General features: G+C 54.8%; 2 protein-coding genes across 8 annotated transcripts; both read right to left on the reverse strand.

The window, feature by feature from the left end:
• Positions 1-994: 994 nt before the first annotated feature.
• On the reverse strand, positions 995-9,207 carry CCNL2 (cyclin L2). Of its 3 annotated transcripts, none has more exons than XM_059895480.1 (12): positions 8,848-9,194; positions 8,378-8,452; positions 7,991-8,100; positions 7,096-7,216; positions 6,085-6,149; positions 3,531-3,630; positions 3,239-3,343; positions 3,015-3,156; positions 2,459-2,570; positions 2,281-2,373; positions 1,784-2,149; positions 995-1,125 (listed from the first exon to the last, which is right to left on the reverse strand). In XM_059895480.1, the coding sequence occupies exons 1-12, from the start codon at positions 9,139-9,141 to the stop codon at positions 1,011-1,013; spliced, it is 1,698 nt and encodes a 565-aa protein (XP_059751463.1). In that variant the 5' UTR covers positions 9,142-9,194; the 3' UTR covers positions 995-1,010. The 3 variants fall into 3 exon arrangements, with proteins under 3 accessions (XP_059751463.1, XP_059751553.1, XP_059751639.1); XM_059895570.1 differs by having other exon boundaries at positions 1,784-2,134; positions 8,848-9,193; XM_059895656.1 differs by lacking the exons at positions 995-1,125; positions 1,784-2,149; positions 2,281-2,373; ... (2 more) ...; positions 3,239-3,343; positions 3,531-3,630 and adding an exon at positions 5,059-5,509 and having other exon boundaries at positions 8,848-9,207.
• Positions 9,208-9,915: 708 nt separating this feature from the next.
• On the reverse strand, positions 9,916-14,802 carry MRPL20 (mitochondrial ribosomal protein L20). Of its 5 annotated transcripts, none has more exons than XM_059895740.1 (5): positions 14,624-14,802; positions 14,428-14,538; positions 13,692-13,784; positions 10,857-11,149; positions 9,916-10,282 (listed from the first exon to the last, which is right to left on the reverse strand). In XM_059895740.1, the coding sequence occupies exons 1-4, from the start codon at positions 14,708-14,710 to the stop codon at positions 10,862-10,864; spliced, it is 579 nt and encodes a 192-aa protein (XP_059751723.1). In that variant the 5' UTR covers positions 14,711-14,802; the 3' UTR covers positions 9,916-10,282; positions 10,857-10,861. The 5 variants fall into 5 exon arrangements, with proteins under 5 accessions (XP_059751723.1, XP_059751771.1, XP_059751854.1 ...); XM_059895788.1 differs by having other exon boundaries at positions 10,853-11,149; XM_059895871.1 differs by having other exon boundaries at positions 9,921-10,282; positions 13,692-13,769; positions 14,624-14,797.
• Between the last annotated feature and the right edge of the window lie 2,350 nt (positions 14,803-17,152).

The raw sequence follows: 17,152 nt of genomic DNA on the forward strand, positions 1-17,152 counted from the left end.
CCAAAAGCAGCCTCCGTGGAGCATGGTGTTTGGCTAAGACCCAGTGTTGCTCCTCAGGGTAGGGGGCTCCGAGGGCACCACTTCACCCATCTAGTCCAGAAAGGCTCCGTTGTCCTCGCTGAGGTTGGCTAGGATGGCAGGATCTCAAGAATGGACGTGCGGGGGCTCCTGCTGGCACTGGGATGTGGGGAGCCCCATTGGCTCTACTGGGAGGCTTGCCCTGTAGGAGGGTCTTCCAGTGAGGCTTAGGCAGGAAATGGCCAGGCTTGGACACCCCCAGGCCCCAACCTGGCTAAGCAGGGAGTGGACGATAAGCCAGTAGGAAGGCAGAAACCGTAGGCTCCCGGCCCAGCTCCGTAACTGAGTCACCAGAGGACAGACACCCTTCCGCCCAAGGGACTGCTTCCGGTTCCCAGGTCGGAAGGTCTCTGAACACGTCCTGGAGCCCACCCCTCCCTCCAGCTGCACGGCCTCCCCAGGCTTTTGTGGTTTGCTCATGAGTGAGCCGCCTGCACCCTGGGCGTTGACCCTGCCGCTTTCACACCTTCTTGGCTGTACTGACTTCAAGCACCTTTCGCCAGGCCCACTGGCTCCAGGAAGGCCACGCCTCCCACCCGCACATTAGTGCTGGTCTGGGGAGAGCCAACACGGGGCATAGGACAGGCCCCCCCAACAGCCCTCGATCCGCACAGAGCACACGCAGCACCCAGAGACAGGCCCGACGCCCATCCTGCTCACCTGCACCACCAACCTGTCTACTCGCCCGCCACCCACTCTGACGGAGGACCCCTCCGGGGTGATGCTCCTCTGGGGTCCTTGTTCCTGGCTGCCGCCAGCCTGACAAAACCTGCAGCGCATTACAAACCAATGTCCCTCAGGCACAAGGGGACTCCAGACCATTGTGTCCTTTTCAAACCCTCCCTCTACCCCCCCAGCAGCAGACAGCTCAGACTCCTCACGAGCCCTCACAGAAGAGCAGGTGCACAAAACTCAATACAAAACCCAACGCTTTAATGAGATGAGAGGCGGCAGCGCAGACGTACCGCTAGAACCGGTACTGCCGGCTGTGCACAGGAGCAAGCACGCACGTTGACAAACCACAAATCCTTCAACGTTCCAAATAACCTGAGTAGAGAGAATTGTGTTTATTTAACCACATAAAATGCATATATAGGAAACTTCTCTATTTAGGAGCTGGTGGCCTGCACTCAGCATTGCACAGATAAAAATATACGACTTTCAACACAGATCTAAATACCTTCACATTTTAAAAATCAGAATTCTCTACACAAGTTTTAAGCTGACAGAATTCAAGTTCTGAGTTTTCATATATAGCTTTAACTTGTATTAAACACATGTTTATTTACAACGTGGACAGAGAGCGAGGGGCTGTTAAGGCCATTTTCTCATAGTGAAACATTGCAAAATACGGACATAAGTACAACCTAATATAGGCAAAGGTTCGAAAAGTCATTGTCTTGGTTTAACGTAATTGAGTATCGGAACGGAAGTGAAGAGACAGCCTGTCGTAGCACCAAGCCACGCCACCGGGACGTGCGCGCCCGGCCTTTGCAACCAGCAGGGCTGCTGCTGAGGCGGGCTGGGGTGAGCTAGGCCCGGGCCACACTAAAGGGCGGCTTGCTGGCCTCTCCATTCCATCTCCAAATTCATCACACGGTCCCGAGTCAACAACCATTTCCAGAAAGAGTCAGGCCCAAGGGCCAGTGGCCGAGGTGAGCATGCCGAGGGCCAAAGGGCAGACCTTCAGGGACCCCGCCCTCACCTCCGGTGCCTGCTGTGCCCAGGGTGGTCCCGCTCGTAGCGATGGCCCGCTCGCTCGTACGACCGAGAACGCTCCCGTCGCTGGTCTCTACAGTAATGACTTTTCTTCTTGTATTTTCCAGAATTATCTGCCCGTTCCCGTGAGCGGCTCCGAGAGCGGGAGGAGCTCCGGCTCCGAGACTTGTGTGGCTTCTGGGCGGAGTACTTGCAGTCCTTGGACCTCCGGTAGCTCCTTACCTTGGAGCCTTTGTAGGGAGCGCCCCGATGGGCCTGTCTGGGTGGGGAGTCACTCCGGCTCCGCGAGCGGCTCTGTGACTTGGACCCGCCAGACGTAGAGCCGCTGTCGCTTTTCCTGTGAAGGAGACCACTGGGCGGGTGACCGCCCACCCCGACCACCTCTGGGTCAGGAGCAACTGTCCTGAGGAGAGGCCACACCACCTCCCAGGGAAGACACCCACCCTGCCAGGTGCAGCCCCAAGCGCCCCAAGCGGCACACACCTTCTCTTAGGAGAAGCGGATGGCGACGGGGACCTGGAGTAACTCTGCTCGTGACTCCCACTCCGACTTCGAGCCCCTCGCCCCCTCGGCAAGCTGAGAACAGGGCGGAGAGCAGAGTTTCAGACCCCACGTCTCTGCAGCCAACCCCAGCAGCCTGTCGGGGCACGCGGACACTCACCCGTTCACCGGGCTGTCGGCCTTGGCTCTCTTCACGCCCTCCACTTTCCTCCTGGCGTTCTTCACAGAGAGTGGGGAAGGCTTGTCTCCTTGGCCTTCCTTGGGGGACTCCGCTAGAATCAAGTATGAGAAGTTACAACCCGACAGCTGTTCTGCTGAGAAACGGGTCAGCCAAGCAAGGTGGGGCCTCTCCCACAGGACTGCCGCTGCCGACCGTGACTCCCTGCTCCCCGCCGGGCTTGGAACCACCAGACGCAGGAAGGTCACCTGTCCTGCTCGCCTTGCCTCCAGGACCGGGGACAGGCGTCATGCTTAACTCTAGGATCTGACAACATGGTCTACTGCTCCAGATTTATGAGATTTTCATCAAACTATTTGGCTAGGCTGGGTAAACAGCCATTTCAGGACCCTGTCCATATCCCTTCCTAATGAAAACAGAAAAACAGACTTCATAGGAGCCCCCCGGAGTGCTCAGACTAGCTGCAGACGTGATTCTAAGAGAAATCTGGAGGAGAGGGCCACCCCTGAGAGGAGCACACGCGCGCCCTGACGCTCACCCGGCTTGGGGGCAGGTGAGAACCGCGACGCGCTGTCCAGCACCTGGGTGCCGCCGGGCAACAGGCCCTTGGCTTGTGCCTTTGCCTCGTCGAGGGCGTACCTGCGCTTCTCCACTTCACCTTCCAGGTGGGTCAGGTCAACCTAGAAAAGCCAGAGGGCAGGATTCAGACCAGATTCTTCCAGTCAAACACAGAGGCACACGTGACGTGAAAAGACACAGAACCTTTTTCCGAGTATATAGCTGCAGAATTTTTAAGCAGATTTCTTGAATCTCTTCTTCAGTTGCTCCAAACAAAAGAAACCAATGGGGACGATTGGGCAAAGGGATCTGTAAACACAAAAGTCATCACCATTATACTTTTCTTCATTGCTGACAAGATTCTCAGGGCAATAAAAACAAGCCTGCTGGTCACCAGCAAGTAGGCTTTTTACTGGCTCCAACGAGCATAATTTGAAGCACAGTACGCAGAAGTTCACTGGGGTCGGTGAATCCCCCGGGGTGGCCCAGCACTGACCTCCAGCGTCCGGGCAGCAAGATAGATGCAGGCACAGGCGATGCTCTCAGGCTGGAACCTCACAAAAACGTCTGTGCGAAGGCTATCATTCATGTAATTCCTGAAAAGCAAACGCAGGAAGAATTGCAACACCCACGGCAACGCGCACAACACCTGTCTGCACTGTCTAAGTCAAGTCACTGCTCCGCTAAGTAGTCTACTGCCAGGACTTAGAGCTAGACAGTCCTGTGAATCTCACAAGTTCATGGAGAAACGTTCTAGCTGCTTCTTCTGAATACAGGACAGGAAGACAGGGAAATAACTGAAAAAAATTTTTAAAGCTGGCTGAATGTCAGACAATACGTGTTGCTATGAAAGAGAACCAACTTTAACTTTACTTTTCCCTCTCAACCTTTGGCCTGCTCTCATGCAAAACACAGTGCCTCAGAAAGACGTCTACTGTGGCAGTTCAACGTATCTGATTAAGGAAACCTAAATGCTCAAAATCCATAGTGCAGAGAAACATGCAAACTCAAATGAATGGGCTCAGCACAAAGCCTGCGAGGGCCTTTCTGAGACAAGTCGTCCTCTTGCGCTCCTTTTCCGGGGAGAGGTGCTCACGGCGTGGCTTCTTCCACACGGGAGTCCACTTGAAAAGGGGGGAAAACGCCCTTGGGTGTATGGGAACGTCATGCAGAGGGCTCAGCGCCCCAAGGGAAATCCTCTTCTCAGGCTTATCAAAGAACCGTTTCCAAACTGTCCCATTTCAACAAGGAGTCTTAAAATGAACATTCATAAAATCAGATAAAAGCAACAAAATACTACAAGTTTCATCACAATCAGGACATTTTTAAAACTTTATCACATTTTAAAAGATATAAAAATACAAAACATTTGCATTTTTTCAAAAAATTAAAGAGTTTTGACATTGGCTACATTTTCAACATTTTCATTTAGATATATTTCTCTAAGATTTAAAAGACCAAAAATCAGATCTCACCTTAACTTTATCAACATTGCAAAAACAAAAGATTAATTTCACAAGAAAACAGTTGCACAGGTCACGTATTTAGTGCTCGTAACATCCCCCAGTGGTACCAGGCTCCATCCAAAGGGGAGCCAAGTTGTGCTGGGGTCTGACTGATGCACCCCCCACCCTGGTTATCTCTGCCCGAAATCCTGGAGAAGGTGACCTACAAACCCACGGAGAAATTCCTCAGTGATAAATTCTCCATCTGCCCACTAGCAGCACCTGGCTCTGAAGCTCTCGCTCCAGGCACCCAGAGGGGACCAAGGAAAAGCCTGTGTGATGGAGCCAAGGCCACATGTCCCGAGAGTTGCAAGTAAACGGTTCAAACATTTGCTAAACATAACCGTCAGTAACTTTTTTGGTTCTAATAAGAAAACCTTTAGTACTCGGACAGTGATAATATTATTAAACCGTTAACTCTTACGTCCTAAAAAAAAAACAAATGAAGTCCTCAAAACATACATTTAAACTTAACTGCTATTTTTGAAATAAGTTACAATATAAAAAGTGTCCATGGAATGATTTAAAGATGCACACCTTTTACTAGACTGTGTCAACACTTAGTGCTGAAAAAGCAACTCTAGGACTTTCAGAAATAAAAACACCATCCCACACTAGTCTGAACTCCCACCAGCCAGTTTTCACAGCTTCCCATTTTTTTTTAAGAGAAAGGTACTGCATCTTTATTGCACAGGTAGGGCAGTTTCAAATGGACAAAATTCATGTCAAGACAATTATCAACTCTTATCAATACAATTACCAAGCACGACAGAGGATTAACAAGAAGCACAATCGTCAGAGAACCACAGCAGCAGTGGGCCAGCACTAGACTATCGTGCGCATACCACCATCTAGAGCCAGCCTTCGGCGGAGAGCCTGCACTGGATTGGCTGAGGACGGCCGCTGTCCCTGCACCGAAGCGCTTGGACAGGAGAGGAGAAGTCTTAGTCACTTACCCTCAGAGGCTACCCTTTGATTGAAAGAGTACAGAAAAGAAAAGTCAAAATAGGTTCTCCATTAGACACAGCACAGCACCAGACAATTCAGGCAGCAAAAATATGACCCTTACACACTTCACTCTGTGGGAAAGCACCCAGCTCTGAACCGTTACTTCAGGCTTCACTTCTAGCAAATGCATTGTTAAAATCAGTCCCCAGATTGTAGAAAGGCTTTACACCCCCTCTTCCTCCCATAGGATTCCCTTAACCGAGGCAGTCAGAAGCAAGTTCACGCTACCGTGAACCTCTAAGTCCACGCTGGCAGCTGCGGTAAAGACCCCGACGTGCCAAGTCCACAGCCCCCAAAGGGCAGCCCAGTGACTGCCCTCCTCCAGGGGCAGGGCGGGTACGGGCCACCTTACCGTTCCACCAGTGCCTGATATCTGGGGAGTCTGGCTGGAATTTACATGGCAGGAACACTGGGCACTCAGACAACTCCAGCCCACAACCAAGTCATGGGACCGACTACCCACTGCCCAAGTGCCTCAAATCAACATACTCCTGCACTGCCCTGGCTGGTCTCATAAAACAAGGAAGGCCAACTCACCATGAGGTCTGGACCAGGTGTCGGTTACGCTCACACTCTAACACCTGAAGGTACATAACGATTATCTGGAAGATATGGGTCAGGCAGTTATTACCACGCACCTTGAGAACGCAGAATTCAGATCTTGAAGGCATCCATGCAGCAAACGAGAGCCTTGTGCGAGATGCCAGGGTGGCTCCTGGGCACACACCCCATGCACGGCTCAGCTGGAGGGGGGTTTCTGCTGGCGCGCCGGCTGCCTGCTTTTGCAGCCAGGTGCCACGAACGCGCGCGCGGACCTAGCTGCACCCACGTCTGTCTCGGCCAGGACAGGGCTGAGGCTCATTCTCGTCTTCGACACACTCTCCACCAGTGACATTAGCCTGCCCTGAACGCTTCTGTACCCCAGTCACCAACTTACACAAAACGTGGTGTGAAAATACTTTCAGCAAATGAAGAAAAAGTTCTTAAATCTATGGTGAGTAATCTACCGAGATTCTGAACTAATGCCAGAAAATCAAACGAGAGAAGATATGAGGAAACCCCGAGTAAAAAAAAGATGGAAACAGAGATGAAAATAGCACTCTTCACGTTTGAGTGTAACATAGAAGATATACGTGGTATCGTATGCTCAACTGATACACACTGCAAAATAGCTTTCGTTCATCTCCAAATAAAGGGTTCAGAATTCTTCCAATTGCCCCATAAAAGAAAATAAGGTTATTACTAAAGCAGCTTTAGAAAAAGAGCTGTTGAAACAGAAAAAGTAAACTGACATATTTCATTTTTACAAGTTCATCACCATTTTTGAAAGTTCAAACTTAAAAGATGCAATTTCCAAAACTTTTAAAAACATACTATTAAAATAAATACAATACAAAAAGGCTAATAAGAAAAGAGTTATTTTCCAATTATAGATAAAAACTGGAAAATCAAATCAGGGACACATTTAATCCTTTTCAGTTTCCAATCTAGGTGAGAATGAAGCAATGACTCTGGTGGGCTCACGTGGCAGCTGGGCCTCATACCCACCTTGTGAGGGTGCTTCACATGGACGCAGAAACCCAACTCTTTGAGAACTCGCCTTTCCGCCTTTATAATTTGATTCTTTAAGTTAACATAATCTTGATCCAACAGTAGAGGCACAGGTTTTCTACAAATACAAAGCACACGATCTGCATAAGGCTCAAATAAAGCCTATCAAATCCCACGGTTACCCCCAAACAGTGACAATCTACCATAAACACGATACAGAGTCAGGAAGTTTGCTTCCTGTAAGTAACAAAACCACACAGTTTTCCTCAAACCCCAGCGCTGACCTACTCACCCCGCCTCAACGACCCTCTCCCTGTTTTCTTTACGGATGATAAACGCCGACTGAACAGAGTGGAGGGTCTCACGATCTCATGGCCCAAGGACTACACGTCCTCCATCCGCCTCAAGATACAAGCGGATGTATTGAGGATGAAGGGAAAACCAAAACACCAACAGAAGCATGGCGTTTAAACAGCCAAGGCTGTATTTTACAAAGGCCCTCCATTAGCTGGAGCGTTGGAAAGCCTGGGCCAAGGATGCTTCTAAAGATCCTGCAATGCACAGGACAGTCCCCACGGCAAAGAATCATCCAGCCCAAAATGTAAACAGTGCTGAGGTTGAGAACCCAGTTCTAGAGCATTCAGGCTGACGTGGGCAAACCACGAAACCAAGGCCAGCCGAACTACAGCCACAGCGCCCTGTCCTCCTGACTGTGGTTCCTTCATTGATTAAACAGCATCTGTTGGGTACACCCCCACCCCCAGGCACCAGGCCTCCTCCTGGGCACAGGTTTAAAACCTCACCCCCTACACCTTGTTTCAGAAACGTTAATGGAACTGAATAACCATGAAAACAGACACGGATATCTACGACAGGTCTGATAAAGACTCACTTTTTCTCTCTCAGGTGTCGAAGGCGATGAAACACGTTGATGACGTCCCGTATCCGTCTTGGAGCCTCTTCTATCTTGGAGGCCAGGTGAACACAGGCCATTGACACGTGCTGAAACGTAAGCGATGCAACACAGAGATGTTTGTTCCAAGGACGACAGTAGTCTCCAACAGCTAAAGAACGGCGGTTGAGAGCAGAGGGGGTGCACCCTGAGAAAAAGGCCACTTGGAAAAAACCCCTCTGCAGTACAGGGGGCTTCCCAACCCCCCAAGTACAGCGCTGCAACTGGAAGACAAGTACTCGTTCCTCTGAGCAACGGGCAACGCAACAAACCCAGGTTTCCTGTCAACACATTTCTGGGGGAAAGAAAGACGGAAGAAAGCCTCACCTCCATGGAATGCTTCACAAAGGACTTGGTGTAGAAGAACCGCTGGAACAACACCTGCCCGGTAGCCATGGCCACCTGCACAAGAGAAAGATTCCATCCTTTTCAAAACCCAATTCAAGGGTCTCAAAGTTAAATTATTAGGTTTCACGAGACTCCTAACAAAGAACCAAAAACTAAAATGTTTCCGCGTCCACAAAGGCTCTTCGAGTCCCGCTGCCTCGCCTCCCTCATCACCTCCGGTGGGCGGCAGCGGGGACGCCCTGGGCCTGGGTCGGCCGGTGGGCCCGGGGCCAGGTGGGAACAAGCAGCGGGGTCGGGGTCCGAAGAGGGGATCGGCGCTGCGCCCGGGTGCCGGGCGGAGACACGGAGCGGGCTCCGGATAAGGCCCCCCCGCCAACAAAGGGCCCGGCAGCCTTCCCGGCGCCAGTGCGGCGGTTACCTCGGCCCGAGGCTCGCGGCCGCTCCCTCACCTGCGGCAGGCGGAGCAGGATGCCGGCCGCCTGGATGAGCTCGCAGCCCACCACGCGGAGGTCGGTCTCCGTGTCAGTGTCGAGGCCACTCGACATGGACGGCGTGAAGCGGAGCTTGTCGTCCGGCAGGAGGCAGTTCTCCAGCGTGATGAGCACCCCGGAGTACAGCCGGTCCCCGATCAGCACCCCCTGCGACCCGGGGGCTGTGCCACCGCAGCCCGGCGTGCCGGCCGCTGCCGCGGGGGTCGCCGGCCCCTGAGCCCCGGCCCCGGCCGTCGCCGTCGCCGCCGCCATTTTGTGCCGCCGACTCTCTCTCGGGCTCCTTCCCGGCAGGGCGGCTCCCCGCGACGCACTACGGCCGCGACCGCCCCGCCCCGCCGCGTGCCATTGGTTCGCCCGGCGGGCCGCCCGGCGCCCCCTTGCTGCGACTGGCTTGGCCGCCTATCCGTCAGCGGCGCGGCGGACGCCGGAACCCGGCGCGGGCGGGAGCGGGCTCGTTACCCAAGAGGCCCTGCGGCGCCGGGCTAGACCGCGGTCTCGGCCACGACCCGGAAGCACTAGTCGGAGCTGCCAGCCCCGGGCACGTTTTATGGGCTAACCGCCCCGGTCTGGCCGTGCAGTCCGCGCAAAGACCCGGGAGCTCTCTAGGTTCCCACCGCAGCCCCAGGCTCCTTAGGGGCCTGGCGGGTGCTGAGGGGGCTCAGGGGGCCCGGGGGCGACCCCGGGTGGGCAGGGCCAGGCGGGACGCCCCCTGCCCCGAGGGCCCGCGCGGCGGGGCCGGGGGGCGGCTCTCCTTCCGCCTGGATTGCGTCCTTCGGGCCAGTGGTCCAGGGCTTGAATGGAGCTGTCGGAGGTTTCCGAAGCCCCCGACCTGAAAGGATGGGCGCACGCGCTAGTAAGTTGTCCTCCAGCCCACGCCCAGCAGCAACGAGATGCTGTTTCCCTGAGTTAATTTGTGGCCGCCGGCGCGATCAATTACTCTCTAGCCTTTACTGAGTCCACGTTTTGGGGTACAGGTATTAACGACAGATTCCCAAAGTTCTCGCCTTCAGAGCTGAGTCCAGAGAGGAGAGAGAGGGTAGCTGTAAACGTTTAATTCGATGTTTCTACAAATCTACAGCAGCTACGAAGTTGCAAGAGGCATGAGTTCCCCCAGGGTTGGGAGGAAAGGAGCCAGGTTGGGATGCCCCGGGGGCCATGGGAAGGGGCTTGGACTTTATCCTGCCAACAGCGGGGAGCCATCCAGGGGTTTGACCCTCCATTTCTTCATCTGTTGTACCAGGCGCTCTCGGGATTAGTGACCGCCAGCTTCTGGTGGTTTTTACGTCACCGGACAGCAGTGTTGCTCTCGCCTCAGCTGCGACAGCATCTGAGTTATCTAGTTATCCGTTGCTGAACAGTTGTCCCAAACTTTCACCAGGACCAGTGAAAGAACCTGTGTGAGGATGATGGGAAAGCAAGACTGGGTGAGGGGGAGCTTGGGGTGGGGGGCAGGTTGGAGAGGAGATTGCAGGGTAGGAGCCTCGGTGGGGGCAGGTTCAAACACTTGGGAGCTGCCAGTGATTGCACCCAACTCAATCCTGCCCAAACCCAGTGGTTGACATTGACTTTCACTCCTGCTGAGACTTGATCCTGCAGCTCAGACCTGTGCGAACTAAGTGCCAGTGTCCTGTCTTCTCTTCACCTCCGTGGGCAACATGGCTACAGTGCCCCACCTCCCCTACCCCAGCCGGCAGCTCAGGGAGGTTTCCTCTCTGCGGGCCACAGCAGCACACTGTCCAGGAAAGGAAACCCCAGGAAACAACTTGTTTCTCGTGGGCCTGCCTGGGCTGCCTGTCCATCCCCTAACAGTGATTGGCCAGAGGAGAGGGAAAAGCTGATGGCTCTAGACAGTCAGGGCCAGACTCTGGAGCTGGGGACATGGCCACAGCACAAAGGGAAACCTGGTTCTGTGGCCAGGGCAGGGGTGCCAGGAACAGCCCACAGCTGTCTGCCACGTCCCCACCTGCCTTTATCAAGATGAACGAAGAGAAGGCAGCTCCTTCACAGCAGTGCATCTTGCACAGAACTTGGTCCGCCCCGCCAGAGAGCTCTTTGTATCCTCCACCCTGTTGTTTTCAATAAGAGCCATTTTCTGACAAGGTGCGTAGTCAGGCACTGCACTCGGCATGGCAGAACAGGACTCAGCCACCCGCCTCCAAGTGCTTGGTCCAGTGGCCATGTTTGGACACAGCGACAAGGGCCAGGAGGAGGGGCCTCTTAAGAAGCCAGAGCAGTTATTGCAGCTGGAAGAGATGTTCACCTGCATGAGGATGGAGGAAAGTGGGCAGAGTGAAAAGATTTGACCGGCTCCGTACTGAGCTGGAGGTGGGTGTCTGAGGGGGGTGACTTCCAGGGCAGGGCTGGCAAAGAGTGGGGGACGGCATCGCCACAGGGCCCAGCATGGGGGTTCGGAGTGCGGGCATTGCCAGGTAAATGCAGGGGTCACCAGCAAGCAGACAGCGACTGCTCTCGTGGGCCTGAAGAGCTCTCCTAGAGCACAGCGTGTGCGGGAGGGAAGGAGGGCAGAGTCCTGGAGGGAAGGGAGTGCATGGTCCTCTGGGGCAAGGGCTGACTGTGTCCCTTGGACTTGGGGACCAGGAGACGGCTTTGGTGAGAGCTGTCGGGGCGTGGCAGAGCTGCTCACAGACCCAGTGACAGGAGGCCAGAGCTGGAGGGGGCTCAGAATGCAGACGAGGCTCCCGGAGAAGGCCAAGGGGAGGCCCTGTTCCTGAGCCAGAGGGGCACACAAGTTCCCTTCCAGCCCGAGAGGAGGGTGGACGCCTCTGCGTGGGAGTGCTCAGAGGGGGAGGACGGGGCTGTACGGGAAGGGGAAGCGCAGGGCTGGCAGACCTGCTGTGAGGCGGCCCTCAGAGATTTCTGGGCTTGACTCCGGAACTAATAAAGTCAGGTATTTGGGGGAGGGGCCGAAACCCTCACATTAAGGCTCCCCAGGTGATTTGATGGTCACCCTGCCTGCGGGGGGCTAAGGTGAGCCCAGGACCCGGACAGCCACCCTGCCTGCTGGTCTGGGGAGTGAGGGAGACCAGCTGGTGCTCAGTGGCTGAAGAGCTGAGCCAGGGAGTCCCTGCTGGAAACCAGAGGAGGGGGAGGGGGAGGTCAAGCACCAGCAGGGCCTGGCGCCACCCCCCAGCCTGCAGAAGGATCTAGGGTTCCTAGGGAAAGCCTTGCCCTAGTTACCACCCAGCACACGGGCACTCAGGCAGAGCCCACCCAAGGTGTCTGTGCCAAAGAACGCAACTCTCAACGTTGCGTTTGCGTTCCACACAAACTTTATTTACACAATCCATGTGAGATTTCTGAACCCGTGCCAAAAGAGGCAAGATAAGGCCTTTTCTCTCAGGCCTGTTACTGAAATGTAAATTAACACAAATGCAAATCAAACTTACTGTTGACAAATCTTAGTCCCTATTTTAGTATAATCATCACATGAGGGAAAAAAAAAACTTTTCCTAAGATGCTCCGCCTCAAAGGGCAGTGGGTGTCAGCATGCCCCTCAGAGGTGCTGTACCACCCTGGAAAAAATGCCTTCGGGCTCCTTCCCGTCCCCCAAGGCAGCAGCAAATCCTTCCTGTCTCCTCCTTTTGGCCAAAGCAGCCAAAGATTTAAAAGTCTTTGGTTCGTAGATGGCTAGATCTGCAAGTACTTTCCTGTTGAGCTCCACCTGGCACTGGGAAGAAAATCAGAGCCTGTATCAGCATCAGAAATGCATTTCAGTGAAACACAGGAAGACTCGGAACACGGCTAAGCACCCTGTGATTTGAATCACCTTAGCACACACCACTTGAGCACCAGTGGGGGAGACGGAGTGGTGACTCCTGTTCAAGCAGGACATGGGAGAAGAGGGGCAGGGGGCAGGGGGGGAACCAAGGGTTGTCAGCCAGACTTCTGGCCTGGGGTACCCTTTAAGGCAGCTGGGAAAAGGAAACCACAATTCCCATTTCACAAACGATGAAAAATGAGACACAGAAAAGGTGTGTGAGGCACAAGCAGAGGAACTAACATCAAAACCGGGCACTCCTTACTTCCATGAGAGAACCAAAGTCATCTATCGAGTGAAGCAACAGAAAACGGACAGACAGTGCCAGTGAGTCTGGGGTGCAGGAAGAAGGGGGGATGGTGTCCTGGCATCAAAGGCAGCTGTGCAGGAGGAGTCAGTCCTGTTCTACCACCTGGGACCCCTGTGCTGCGGGCAGAGTCTCTCTCCTTTTGAGCCTAGTTCCCCATCAGTAGAATGGAGGTGTCGCACCTACACTTACCCCGAGGATCTTTGTAAAGTGCCAGACACAGGGCCTGGCACAAGGACCCATTCCCCCTAGCTTTTTAAGAAAAAACTTAAATGCACACAAAAGCAGAGGGAATAGCATACTCACCAGATGCAAGTGACCAAGATTCTGTGGCACATGCTTGCTCTATCCCTGCCAAGATGTTTCCCTCCTTTTTGACTATGATTCAACTTGATCTGCTACCTCACCAGAATTCATTCAGTGTGAAAACTTTGAAATTAAACTTTAAAGTTAAAGCCAAGTTTTTCTACCTTTTTCTCTTGATGGGGAAACACCAGGGCTTATGTCTTGGTGCCACAGACCCTATTAGCAATTCCGCTACCAGCAGGGCAGCGGCAGAGCCAGTGTGGCGAGTCCCCGAACCCACCAGAACCCCACTCCAAGAATGAAAGCAGTGTTGGGCTGTGAACGCTCCACTGCCCGCGCTGCTGGACCACGGCAACTGGACAGGTTATTAAGACGTTTAACGTCTCGGCAGGACCACATCCTCGACCATACCTTAATCAAGTTGAGGATGAATGCTGGGTACTTCAGGCCGTGTTCCTGGGAAGCAGCTGTAACTCGACTGATCCAGAGCTGAAATGAGAAACACTGAGATGCTTAAGAACCAGTTGTATGTTACATCCACACCTCCCAGCTAAGGTTGTCACTGGACTAAAAGATTGTTTTTGTAAGAACAAATACAAAAGTCAGTGTCCTATTCAGGCTGAAGTACAAACAACAGTGAGCAAAAGCTGATGCTCTTTATCCAAATGCCGGCTGTAAAGCATTAACTCCACACACATCTTTAGGCGCTGAGGGAGGATACAAAGATGAGCAAGATATTCTGGGGCAGACACAGCTCCGGGCGTAGCAAGGGTCCAGGTGGAAGCTTCAGGGAGGTGAAGGCCTGGAGGGGAGGAGGCAGGGGCTTCGAGAAGGGCCAGGCTGGCGAGGCAGCGGCGTCCGCTCCAGGCGCAGCGAGAGATCTGAGCGCTGCAGGGGAAGCCGGGCTGGGGAAGCTCTGCGTGCATCTGTCCAACAGGTTCCGTGTGAGGCTGCCGCGCCGGACCCGCTGCCACCCTCGCGCCCCCGACACCCGCACACCGCATCGGGCCCAGCCGGTGCTCACGGGGCTGCGCGCGAACCGCGTGCACAGGAGCGGTTCGCCGGGCCCGGTCCACCTGCGGCCGCGAGGCCCCGCGGGTTCGGGAAGGCGGGGGCGGCGGGGCGAGGCCGAGCGGGCCGCGCTTACCATCCGCAGGTTCCTCTTCTTCAACCTGCGGGCTCGGGTGCACTGCACGAACGCTCGCGTCACAGCCCTGACTGCCAGCCGGTAGCACCGATTCTTCCTCCCCCGGAAGTGCTGGTCAAGAAACGGGAGAGGAGGCGGTCGGCGTGGCCCGCGCGCGCCGGGCCAGGCGGGGGCGCGGGGCGCACGGCATACTCACCCGCGCGTGCTTCAGCACCTCCTGGACCCGCCAGTAGCGGTCGCTGACGCGGTTCCGCAGCCACAGCTGCGCCGTGAGGAAGACCATGGCGCCCGCAGCCCGCGCCTCTGCTCACCAAGGTGAGCGTCGCGCCACCGCCGCCACCCCCCACCCAGCAATTCCGGGTCAGCTCCTCCCTCCCCCAGGGGAACTTCCTGGGGGAGGTCACTGCGCGTGCGCCCTGGGTCCACGCCGCTATCCCTCCCTGTGCGCATGCTCGAGCTCAGGGGGCGGTGCCGGGGCTGGGCAGTGCCTAGGCGGTGGAAGAAAGGATCCCGTCCCCCCTCCCCCTCCCCCCTCCCCCCCTCCCCCCTCCCCCCTCCCCCCTCCCCCCTCCCCTCCCCCCTCCCCCCCTCCCCTCCCCCCGGCAGCTTGAGGGCGGGCCGCCGAGGGTGGCGTCCTGCGGAGCGGAGCTGAGAAGCGCTGCCTCCCACCGAGGGCCCTGGTCCTCTTTACGCCGCGGAGCTGTGCACTTTATTTTTTTTAATAAATTTATTTATTTATTTTGGTTGCACTGGGTCTTCGTTGCGGTGCGTGGGCTTCTCATTGAGGTGGCTTCTCTTGTTGTGGAGCACGGGCTCTAGGCGGGCGGGCTTCAGTAGTTGTGGCTCACGGGCTTCAGTAGCTGTGGCTCGCGGGCTCTAGACCGCAGGCTAGTAGTTGTGGCGCACGCGCTTAGTTGCTCCCCAGCATGCGGGATCTTCCTGGACCAGGGCTCGATCCTGTGTCCCCTGCATTGGCAGGCGGATTCTTAACCACTGTGCCACCAAGGAAGCCTTCCATAAATGTTTATAAGCACATTATTGGGGTTTTCTTCTGGTCCATTTGAAAGGAACTTGGAGATAGCTAAATACTTCACTGTGTATTTCCTAAGAACAAGGACGTTCTCTTACAAATCCCAGCACCATGATCAAAATCAGGAAATTCAACATTAATGCAAGACTGCTCTCTGGTCCACAGTCTGCATTCCAGTTCGGTCACATATTCTTACCGCTTTTTTCCCTGTCCAGGATCACGCACCGTGTGGAGTTCTTATGTCTAATTTTCAGTGTTAACCTGGAATGGTTCCTCAGCCTTTCTTTGTCTTTCTTGACTTTGGAATTCTTGAAGAGTACAGGCTACTTACTTTGTAGAGTGCCTCTCAATTTGAGTCTGTCTGATGTTTCCTCGTGATTAGAATCAAGTTACACATTTGTAGCAGAATACCGCAGAAATTATATTGTGTCCTTCTCGGTGCGTGGCACCAGGAGGCCATGATGGCAGCTTGTCCCAACACGGGTGATGTCAGCTTTGACCATTTGGTTACGGTATTGTTTGCCAGGTTTCTCCACCGCGTTTACGTTTGAACTAACACATAGTTTGTAGTGAAATACTTCGGGAGTCATCACAGGCTCTCCTGTCAGCAGATGTTGAGGTAGGAGCACAGAGGTGTACTATTTTGTGCCTGTGAAAGAAGGAGGATGCAGACCGGACAGCATCTTGGCCAGCCCGACAGTTCTGGAGCAAAGACTGCCTAGTAGGGAAGCCTTGTGTTGGGCAGAAACGGCCAGACCCCAGCACCTGTGCTGTGCTCAGCCAGCGTCTGGGGCTGCTGGGAAAAGCGTGCCATCGGCTGAAACGCTGCTGCGGACTTGAAGCCCCACAACACGTGGGGCCTCGAATGGACATGTGAGCAGCTCCTCCGTGGCCGCTGCGCTCCGAGGCTACCTGCACTCACTCATGCGTCTATCATTGACTTTGTAAGTCTTTCCATACTTACTGGCATTCTCCTTAAAGAAAAGCTTTCCGTTGGAGGGCACGCAGAGGGTGGCTGTCCATGACAAAGGAAGTGGTGACCGAGCCAGGCAGAGGGATCGGCAAGTGCGAGGCCCAGTGTGGGCGAGGTCAACAAAAGGCCAGAGTTGTGGGAGCGGAGCTAGTGCAGGTCCAGGGCCGTGAGCAAGTCAGAGGCTGGAGACGGAGGCTGGTGAGGACGCAAGGGCCCTGGAGGTCTAGGAAGGACTGTGATGTCCCGGGTACCTGGGCTTCCTCACAGCATGGTGGCCACAGGGCAGGACCCCGGAACCTGGTCGCCCTCTCAGCCCGCCCTGGAAAGTCACACAGCATCGAGTCAGCAACGCTTGGGCGCCAGACCAGTCACAAAAGTCCACTCATAGGCGGAGACCCAGACTCCAGCTCTGGATGGCAGGAACAAGGGGATCCCACTGGAAGGAGCACGTGTGATGGGCCAGGTCGCTGGGGCATCTGCGAACAACACTGTACACCACATCTGGTCTACGCTTTGTGAAAGGGAGCCACTGGGGGATTGTGCAGGAGAGTGAATAGGATGATGGCTACTATTCTGAGAACAGCCCCTTGGGAGTCAAGGGATCAGGCGAGAAGACCAGTTAGCCTGGGGGCTGGCCTGGTTACGGCAGCATTCCAGGCAAGGCTGACGGTGGCCTGGACATGGTGGATGCAGCGGGGGAGGTGAGGGGCAGTCGGGCTGTG

The sequence above is a fragment of the Balaenoptera ricei genome, chromosome 1, assembly GCF_028023285.1.
Source record: "Balaenoptera ricei isolate mBalRic1 chromosome 1, mBalRic1.hap2, whole genome shotgun sequence".
NCBI classification, from domain to species: Eukaryota; Metazoa; Chordata; class Mammalia; order Artiodactyla; family Balaenopteridae; genus Balaenoptera; species Balaenoptera ricei.